The sequence below is a fragment of the Panulirus ornatus genome, chromosome 18, assembly GCF_036320965.1.
Source record: "Panulirus ornatus isolate Po-2019 chromosome 18, ASM3632096v1, whole genome shotgun sequence".
In the NCBI taxonomy this organism is placed as follows: domain Eukaryota; kingdom Metazoa; phylum Arthropoda; class Malacostraca; order Decapoda; family Palinuridae; genus Panulirus; species Panulirus ornatus.
In genome coordinates this window covers 45,193,693-45,204,821 of record NC_092241.1, presented here as the reverse complement: position 1 = coordinate 45,204,821, position 11,129 = coordinate 45,193,693, and the positions used below count along the sequence as shown (strand labels likewise).

General features: G+C 40.5%; 1 protein-coding gene across 8 annotated transcripts in view; it reads left to right on the top strand.

The window, feature by feature from the left end:
* CNBP (CCHC-type zinc finger nucleic acid binding protein) overlaps positions 1 to 11,129 on the top strand; it is a 439,472-nt gene that overhangs the window by 38,884 nt on the left and 389,459 nt on the right. For 6 of the 8 annotated variants that reach the window (XM_071673026.1, XM_071673019.1, XM_071673020.1 and 3 more), the window contains exon 3: positions 8,300 to 8,356. The exons of 1 other annotated variant lie outside the window; for it this stretch is intronic. In XM_071673026.1, the coding sequence (XP_071529127.1) occupies positions 8,300 to 8,356 (57 nt within the window). The remainder of the gene's footprint in view (positions 1 to 8,299; positions 8,357 to 11,129) is intronic. One more of the 8 variants, XM_071673025.1, reaches the window with a different exon arrangement.

Below are 11,129 nucleotides of genomic sequence, written 5' to 3'. Positions count from 1 at the left end.
GCGGTGTGTGTTATTATACTACAGATACTACAAATTCATATGTTTGTTGAGTGTACCTGGTAAGTTGTATGGGAGAGTGGTGATTCAAAGAATGAAGGTATGTACTGAGCATCAGATTAGGGAGAAACAGCTTGCTTTTAGGAGTGGTAGAGGATGTGAGGATCAGGTGTTTCCTATTTAGAATATGTGTTGGAAATAGCAAAGAGACAAAAAACGTGCATGTATCATTTATGGATCTGGAGAAAGCATATGATAGGGCCGATAGAGGTGCTTTTAGAAGGTCTTACAAACATATGTTTTGGGAGGAAAGCTTTAGAAGCACTATAAGAAGTTTTTATGAAGAGTGTAAGGTGAATATGCAAGTAGATGGAGGAGAGTGGATTTAGGTGAAGGTGGGTCCATAGCAAGTGTGAGTATTGTTACTGTATCTGTTTGATTTGTTTATGAATGTGGTGGTGAGGGAGTTAGATATAAGGGTCTTGTTCTTGGAGAGTGGGGGATGAGTATGCTGTGTGTAGGGGGTTAGGGGGCCTGAGGAGTGAGTCATTTGTTTGCTGATGAAACAGCATTGGTAGTAGATTCGAGTGAGAAATTTTGGTGTTTAAGTTTTGGAGTTTTTGTGGGAGAAGAAAGTTGAGCATATATGAATAAAAACAAGGTTATATGTAGCAGTGCTGAATGACAGATTAGTTGGATGTGGGTTTGAAAGGAGAGAATTAGGAAGAATTGAAGTATTTCAGATACCTGTGAGTAGACTCTGCAGGAAATGGAACCATGCAAGTGAGATTGATTCATAGGTTGGATGTGAGGGTGAAGGTTCTGGAGGCATTTAGGAATGTGTAGAAAGAGAGGTTGTTATCAGGGAGGGCAAGAATGGGTATAGTAGTTCCAGCATTGTTGTATAGATACTAGGCCTGGGCTGTATTTGAGAATGTGCTGAGGAGGGTGGATGAAATGGAAATCAAACCTATGAGGATGATATGTGGATGAAGTAGTTTGATCGATTAAGTTATAAAAGGGTAAGAGTCAGGTGTGGTAAAAAGAAGAATGTAGTTGAGAATGGGCAGAAGACAGTGTGCTGAAATGGTTTGGACATACGAGAGCAGGGAGGTTGACAAAGAGGACATATGTGTCAGAAATAGAGGGGAGAAGGAGAAAGTAGTGACCAAATCAGAAATGGAAGGATGGTCTGAAAAAAATTTTGAAATTGGAAATTAGATGTTTGAGGACAGTATGTGGTGTGAGGTGATTTGATTAAGTAATGAAAGGGTTAGAGAGATTTGTGGTGATAAAGAGTATGGTTGAGAGAGCAGAAGAGTGTGTTGAAATGGTTTGGACACATGGAGAGTATGAATGAGGAAAGATTGACAAAGAGGATATACATGTCAGAGGTGGAGGGAAGAAGGAGAAGTGGGAGACCGAATTGGAGGTTGGAAGGATGGAGTTTAAAAGATTTTGAGCGATTGGGGCCCAAACATATAGGAAAGTGAAAGGCTTGCAAGGAATAGAGTGAATTGGAACGATGTGATATACTGGGATTGACATGCTGTCAATGGATTGAACCAGTGCATGTGAAACATCTGGTGTAAACCATGGAAAGGTCTGTGGGGCTTGGATATGGAAAGAGAGCTGTGGTTTTGGTGCATTACACATGCCAGCTAGAGACAGTGTAAATGAATGTTGCTTTTTTTTTTTTTTTTTTTTTATCTTTCCTTCCATATAATTTCCCAGGAATACTCAATAAACTTATTATACTTTGTTGCTGTCTCCCACGTTAGCGAGGTAGCGCAAAGAAACAGACGAAAGAATGGCCCAACCCACCCACATACACATGTATATACATACATGTCCACACACGCACATATACATACCTATACATCTTAACGTATACGCATAGATACACACACAGACATATACATATATACACATGTACATAATTTATACTGTCTGCCCATACTCATTTCCGCCGCCACCCTGCCACACATGAAATGACAACCCCTCGCCCTGCATGTGCGCGAGATAGCACTAGGAAAAGACAACAAAGGCCACATTCATTCACACTCAGTCTCTAGCTGTCATGTATAATGCACCGAAACCATAGCTCCCTTTCCTCATCCGAGCCCCACAAAACTTTCCATTGTTTACCCCAGACACTTCACATGCCCTGGTTCAGTCCACTGACAGCACGTTGACCCCGGTATACCACATCGTCCCAATTCACTCTATTCCTTGCACGCCTTTCACCCTCCTGTATGTTCAGGCCCCGATCACTCTGAGTGATCGGGGCCTGCTCTCTCAACCACACTCTTTATTTCCACAATTGTCTTACCCTTTCATTACTTACTTGATCATACCACCTTGCACTACTTATTGTCCTCAAATATTTCATTTCCAACACATCCACACTCCTCCATACAACTCTATATATAGCCCATGCCTTACAACCATATAACATTGTTGGAACTACTATTCCTTCAAACATACCCATTTGTGCTCTCCAAGATAACACTTTCTCCTCCCACACATTCTTCATTGATCACAAAACCTTTTCCCCCCTCCCACACCTTGTGACTCACTATTGCTTCTATGGTTACATTCCCTGCAAAGCACACTCCCAGAACACTTCACTTTCTCCAGTTTTTCTCCATTCAAACTTATCTTCCAATTAACCTATCCCTCAACACCTACTGAATCTAATAACCTTGCTCTTATTCACATTCACTCTCAACTTTCTCCTTTCACACACTTTTCCAAACTCAGTCACCAACTTCTGCAGTTTCTTCCACAAATCAGCCACTAGAACTGTATTATTGGTGAACAACATATGACTCACTTCCCAGCCCCTCTCATCCTCAACAAACTGCATACTTGCCCGTCTCTCCAAAACTCTTGCATTACCTCCCTAACCACCCCATCCATAAACAAATTAAACAGCCAAGGGGACATCACACACCCTTGCTGCAGACCGACATTAACTACGAACCAGTCACTCTCTTCCTGTTGGTACACATGCCTTACATCCATGGTGAAAACTTTTCACTGCTTCTAGCAACTTACCTCCCACACCATGTACTCTTAAGGCCTTCCACAAAGCATATCTATCAACCCTATCATATGCCTTTCCCAAATCTTCAAAGGAAACACCAGATCCACACGTCCTCTACCACTTCTTAAACCAAACTGCTCTTCCCCAGTCTGATGCTTTGTACATGCCTTCACCCTCTCAATCAATACCCTCCAATATGATTTGCCAGGAATACTCCAACTTATGCCTCTGTAGTTTGCACAGTCACCTTTATCCTCTTTGCCTTTGTATGATGGCACTATGCATGCATTCTGCCAATCCTAAGGCACTTCACCATGATCCATACATACATTGAATATCCTTACCAACCAATCAACAACACAGTCACCCCCCCCTTTTTTTTTTTTATAACTTCCACTGCAATATCATCCAAACTTGCTGCCTTGTTGGGTTTCATCTGCAAAACTTTCACTCCCTCTTCTCTCTTAACCAAACCATTCTCCCTGACCCTCACTTCGCACACCATCCTGATCAAAACACCCTATGTCTGTCACTTTTATCATTGAGCACATTCGGCAAACCTTCAAAATACTGACTCCATCTTCTCACCTCATCGCTACCTGTTATTACTTCCCACCTTTCCCCTTCACTGATGTTCCCATTTGTTTTCTTGGCTTATGCATGTTATTTACCTCCTTCCAAAACACCTTTTTGTTCTTAAAGTTTAGTGATACTATGTCACCCCAACTCTTATTTGCTCTCTTTTTCAACCCTTGCACCTTTCTCTTGATCTGCTGCGGCATTCTTTTATACATCTCCTTGTCATTTTTTTTCTTTGCATATACATTCGCCATTCCCTGCCTTAGTGAGGTAGCATTGATATTTTTTCATGTTTGCCATTTCCCACATCAGCGAGTTAGTATTAAGAATAGAGGACTGAGCCTTTGAGGGAATATCCTCACTTGACACCCTTTCTATGTTCCTTCTTTTAGAAAATTGAAAATGGGAGGGGAGTATTTCTTGCCCCCTGCTTTCTCCCTTTTTAGTTGCCCTCTATGATTTGCAGGGAATATTTGGGAAGTATTCTTTTTCCCCAGCCCCAGGGATATATATATATATAGGGAGTGGGGGCTGGAAATCCTCCTCTCCCGTTTTAATTTTTCCAAAAGAAGGAACAGAGAAGGTGGCCAAGTGAGGATATTCCCTCAAAGGCTCAGTCACACACACACACACACACACACACACACACACACACACACACACACACACACAGAGTTGTAGAAAGGCCAAATTCACTTGCATCCTTTTTCTAGCATTATTGTAAATTGTCATGTAAATTGCACCAAAACCACAGCCACCTCTCTACAACCAGGCCTCACAGACAGTTCCATGATTTTCCGGTGCTGCTTCATATGTCCTGGTTCACTGCATTGACTGTATGTACCCCCTGTAAACCACATCACTTCATTTCACTTTATTCAGTGCATGTCTTCAAATTGGTTTACCCCTTTTCCTTGTCCCCTCCACTTCTGACATATATCTTCTTGCTCAGCCTCTCCTCGCCCCTTCTTTCAATATGTTAAAATCATTTCAGCACACCCTCTTCAGCTCTCTCAACCATACTTTTTATATTATCACTCATCATTCTTACCCTCCTGTTGCTTACTTGACCAAACCCCATCAGAGCACATACTCTCCTTAAACTTCACATTTCCAGTGCATCCAGCCTCCTCCACACATCCTCATCTATATCCCATTCCTCACTTCCATACAACATTTTGCTCCTCCCCAATAATGCCTTGCCTTTCCATACATTCCTCAGTGCTCTCTCACCCTTTTTATGATTCACCTCTGTTCCATGTTTCCATTTTCTGTCATGTCCATATCGAGATATCTAAAACAGGTTCACATTAAAATTTTCTCTTTCAAACTCACACCCCAACTAACCTGTCCCTCCCCCATGCTAAACCTAATAACCTTGCTTTTATTCACATATACTCTCAACTTTTTTCCTTTCACTTATATTCTCAAACACTGTCCCTAGTTTCTGTAGGTTTTCACTTGAATCTGCATCAGCAAATAACAAATGACTCAAGACCCTTGCATATACTTCCCTCACCACCCCATCCATTAACATATTAAACAGCCATGGTGATATCATGCACATGTCAGCCACTAACTAAACTTCACCTGGAATCACTTACCCTCCTCACAAAGTGCTTGCTCACAAGCCTTACACTCTTGATAAAGAATTTCCACTGCTTCTGGTAGCTTTCTTCCTACGCCATACATTTACAGTAGGTACAAACATTTAGGCAAGAGCATTAGGTAGGTAGAAGTAGTAGGAAGGAACATAGGGAGGAGCATTAGGTAGAAGTTTTCGGTAAGAACACTAGGTGTGAGTCTCTGCAAACATTGTGCTAGAGTTACCCTCTGTCAGTGGCCTGTATGGGTGAGGCACAAATGGCCTAGAAATGGCACTGGAGTTCACTAGTTATGGAGATTCTATAGCCGTGGCCACCCCTTCAGTGAGTTCCAAGTGGGAACTAGTGTCAGGGATATAAATGAATTGATAGACCATATATTTATGAGACCTTGCACAAGGCATCTTTTAAAAATGTATCATGGACTTTCTCCAGAACCATTAATGCCACATATCAATCCTTCCGTTTTTCTTATTATTTCTCGCGCATTCTTCAAAGCAAATGCCTGATCTAAACATTCTCAACATTGAAACCACATTGTTCCTCCCCAGTCTAAAGCTCTGTACATACCCTCACTCTTTAAGTCACCACTCCCATATACAACTTACCATTTTCACTCTACAAACTTGTATCTCTCTAGTTTGAATACTCGCCTATGTTCCCCCTACCTTTGTGTGACAGCACTATACATGCATTCTGCCAGTCCTCAGGCACTTCTCCATGATTCATATGTAATTTGAAAATTCTAACTAACCAGTCAACAACACACTCATCCCATTTAAGAAATTCATCTGTAATACTATCCACTCCCTCAGCTTTGCCACGTATCTTCTTACATAAGACTTTCAGTGTATACTTACATATATACACATAGTGCTTTGATAACCTCTTCACCCATATATTTACAAAGTTAGATATCCTTCCACAATTCAGAAACTGAGTTCTGGCTTGTGTATGGATGCTGAAAGCCCTCACAGAACATAGTATGCTTACGTATGTATACTCCAGGTATGTTGGAATAGGGTATTACATAGATGTTGATGTTATAAAAGACTATATAGTTTTCAAAGTAAATTTTATAAGCCATGGGAATATTCAGAGAGAGACTAGGATAATGGGTTTTGAAGCATTGAATTTGATGTGGATTGTTTCCTGTATTGATGCATTTTGTTCTACCAGAATGAGGATAGTAGGCTGATATATTTATTTCACTAAATGCAGAAAGTTGATCCTTTGATAAGTTGAAAGCTCCCAAATTTACAACAGCATAAGAGTAAATATTATGATTGGTTGTAAGATTTTCAGTAAGGAATGAAAATGGTCAACATGGAAGGTACACTTTGAATAAAGAATGTTTTTTCCACAGATTTTTTTTATATTCAAGGTTTTGAAAGATTTTTTAATCATTCTGCTGGATCTTTATTGATCCTAAATTAGAAGATATGATTGGGATGTAGGTCAGAGATGTTCCAGAATAGTCTTCATGGTCCATATATGTTTATATATATTATACTTGATCACTGTTTCTTGCATCAGTTAGGTAACATCAGGAAACATGAAGAATGGCCCATCCACTCATATGAAGAATGGCCCATCCACTCATATACATACATATATATATATATATATATATATATATATATATATATATATATATATATATATATATATATATATACCGAAATGCCCATACACACATATGCATACATATACATATGACATATACATACACAGACCTAAGCATATATACACATGTACATATTCATACTTGCTTGCCTTCCTTTATTCCTGTCGCTACCCTGCCACACAGGAAATGGCATTGCTCCCCCCAACTCCACCACCAACTCCACCACCAACTCCACCACAACCCCCAGCCCATCCCCCCACCCCACTTCACTCCAGCAAGGTAGAACCAGGAAAAAAGGCAAAAAAAAAAAAAAAAAAAAAAAAAATGCATTCATTCACACTTTGTCTCTAGCTGTCATGTGTAATGCATGGAAAGCACAGCTCCCTATCCACATCCAGGCCCCACAGACCATTTTATGGTTTACCCCAGACGCTTCACATGCCCACTTCACTCTATTCCATGCACACCTCTCGCCCTCCTGTATGTTTAGGCCCTGATCACTCAAAATATTTTTCACTTGATCCTTCCACCTCCAATTTGGTCCCCTGCTTGTTTCCTTCACCTCTGACACATATATCCTCTTTGTCAGTCTTTCCTCACTTGTTCTGTATATTTCCAAACCGTTTCAACTCGCCCTCTTCTGGTCTCTCAACCACACTTTTTATTTCCATACATCTCTCTTACCCTCTCATTACTTACTTGATTGAACCACCTCACACCACATATTGGCCTCAAACATTTGATTTCCAACTTATCCAGCCTTCTTTAATTACACACATAAGTATTACTGTACTCCTCCTGCTCGAGGTTACAGTGCGAGTGAAATCACTTTTGGCATGGCTGTATTATTGGGAGTACAGTCTAGTTCAAAGGAGTTCACACTTCCTACTACTGGAAGTAGTGTAGCCTTGGGCTGCAGGAGCCTCTGGAAAGAGATCCTTGGAAGCACTAGGACTCTCTTAGAAATTGGTCCTTGGGTAATGATAATGATACTTACAGTAAATACACAATACTGGAGTAACAAAGAAAGATGGATAGTGGTCCTGGGTTTAAACGAGATTTCCATTGAGGGATAAACCTAAGCAGTCTATAGATTACACGTAAAGGGAGGGAAATGAGAAGGTGAGTGCCCTGAAGTATATATGCTATTTAGATGGGCCCGGTTAAAAGATGATCAGTGGTGTATTTTAAATGGGCATCAGTTAGGACTTGTCTGTGAGGTTCAAGCAGACCAATTAAAGAGGATCATCAAGCAAGGTTACTTTTTCATCTTAAGATAATGAATCTTGTAGCAGAAGAACAGGAGAGCACCAGAGATCAAGATTACTTAGAATAGAGTTGAAAGGAATGAAGAAAAAAAGATGCACTCACTTTTTTATTCTGGTTAGGCAACTAAGGAGCAATCATAAACCACCCCAAGAATTTGAATCTAATTTTTTCTAGTTTCAGGAATGGGTGGACGATGGACCTTTCAGACACTACATAATGGGAAAAGTAATGGTAAGAAATATTGACTTATTTTGATAATTATACAGTATTCTGAAAAGATTTGATGAACTGGATCATATATTCAATGAAAATAATGAAAGCACAGTCAGGGTGATATAGGAAGCAGAAGGATAAGCCCTTCTTAAAGATGGAATGCATACAATTGTTGGGATATCATCTACCTGGAAATCAGTTGGAAACATGCATTTCATTGGGAGAAGACAATTGTTACAATGTATTTGGGAAAATTTCAAATGCAAACATGTTACTGAGCTGATACTTCATCAGTACTTAAGCTCATTTTCAATTACACTATACTGGAAGTAGAAGACATAATGTAGTACTTGAGGGAAGGTGAACACATATCGCCTGAATTTCAGTTTTAAAGGTGTAACAGGAATGAGAGAGGAAACCAGTCCCCAAGAGTGGATACAGAGCTGAAAGTGTTTATACAAGTATAATCAGGGAAATTATATTGTTTCATATGGAATACACACAGTTTGTGAAAAATATGACATGGAAGCGTGTAGATATGTACCACTGCAAGGCAGTTGAGAGAAGCTGTAAAGAGAAGTGAGCTATATTGTTCGACATGTCAAAATGTTAAAGTAAGAGGTGCTCTATGGCAGTATTTGAAAGGCATTTGAGTGCAAGTGATAAGTACATTGAAATAAGGAAGTTGAGAAATTTTGAACATACCAAATTTAAACATTTCCATGTGTATTATACAACTCCAGGATCCCAAATATGGGGCTTCTAGAGCTTCAGAGCAGGGAAATGATAGGTTCCTTTGGAGAGAGAAGTTCCTCACTGAGTCTTTACTCCTTTTTTGTCCATTGATGATGATACATCCATGTTAAAGGTGACTTTTCTACCACCGCATAACCATGTACAGGCAGAGTCCAGTAGTGCCTTTCCATATGAAAGGACAATCAAAGAGTTTTGCATATGCATGTATATATATGATTGAGTGATAAAAGGGTAAGATAGTTCGTATATGATTGAGTAATAAAAGGGTAAGAGAGTTCTGTGGTTATAAGTTTGTGGTTGAGAAAGCTGAAGAAGGTGTGTTGAAATGGTTTGGACATAGGAGGAAATGAGTGAGGATAGGTTGACAAAGAGGATATATTTATCAGAAATGGGTCTCTGTGCATGTATGGGTGTTCATGTATATATCTGTATATGAGTGGATGGGCCATTCTTTGTGTCTTTCCTGGCGCTACCTCGCTGACATGGGAAACGTCAATCAAATGACCAGGAGATATATAAAAGAAAGTGGCAGGAGGTCAAGAGGAAGGGGCAAGGGTTGAAAAAGAGGGCAAACGATAGTTAGGGTGAGATAGTATCATTAGATTTTAGGGAGAATAGAGAGATGTTTTGGAAGGAGGTAAATAATGCCTGAGGACAAGAGTACAAATGGGAACATCGATGAAGGGGCAAGGAGGAAGTAATAGCAGGTAATGATGAAGTGAGGAGATGGATTGAGTATTTTGAAGGTTTGTTAAATGTGTTTTATGATAGAGTGGCAGATGTAGGATGTTTTGGTAGAGGTGGTGTGCGAAGTGAGAGGGTCAGGGAGAGTGATTTGGTTAAGAGAGAAGAGGTAGTGAAAGCTTTGCGGAAGAGGAAATCCAGCAAGGTGACAGGTATGGATGGTATTACTGTGGAATTTATAGAAAAAGGGGGTGACTGTGTTGTTGATTGGTTGGTAAAGTTATTCAGTGTATGTATGTATCATAGTGAAGTGCCTTAGGATTGGCAGAATGCATGCATAGTTCCATTGTACAGAGGCAAAAGAGATAGAGGTGAGTGTTCAGACTACAGAGGCATAAATTTGAGTATTCCTGGGAAATTGCATGGGAGAGTATTGACTGAGACAGTGAAGTTATATACAGAGTGTCAGATTGGGGAGTAGCAGTTTGGTTTCAGAAGTGATAGAGGATGTGTCGATCAAGTGTTTGCTTTGAAGAATTTGTATGAGAATTTTTTTTTTTTTTTTTTTTTTTTTTTTTTTTTTTTTTTTAGACTTTGTCGCTGTCTCCCGCGTTTGCGAGGTAGCGCAAGGAAACAGACGAAAGAAATGGCCCAACCCCCCCATACACATGTACATACACACGTCCACACACGGAAATATACATACCTACACAGCTTTCCATGGTTTACCCCGGACGCTTCACATGCCTTGATTCAATCCACTGACAGCACGTCAACCCCTGTATACCACATCGCTCCAATTCACTCTATTCCTTGCCCTCCTTTCACCCTCCTGCATGTTCAGGCCCCGATCACACAAAATCCTTTTCACTCCATCTTTCCACCTCCAATTTGGTCTCCCTCTTCTCCTCGTTCCCTCCACCTCCGACACATATATCCTCTTGGTCAATCTTTCCTCACTCATTCTCTCCATGTGCCCAAACCATTTCAAAACACCCTCTTCTGCTCTCTCAACCACGCTCTTTTTATTTCCACACATCTCTCTTACCCTTACGTTACTTACTCGATCAAACCACCTCACACCACACATTGTCCTCAAACATCTCATTTCCAGCACATCCATCCTCCTGCGCACAACTCTATCCATAGCCCACGCCTCGCAACCATACAACATTGTTGGAACTACTATTCCTTCAAACATACCCATTTTTGCTTTCCGGGATAATGTTCTCGACTTCCACACATTTTTCAAGGCTCCCAGGATTTTCGCCCCCTCCCCCACCCTATGATCCACTTCCGCTTCCATGGTTCCATCCGCTGACAGATCCACTCCCAGATATCTAAAACACTT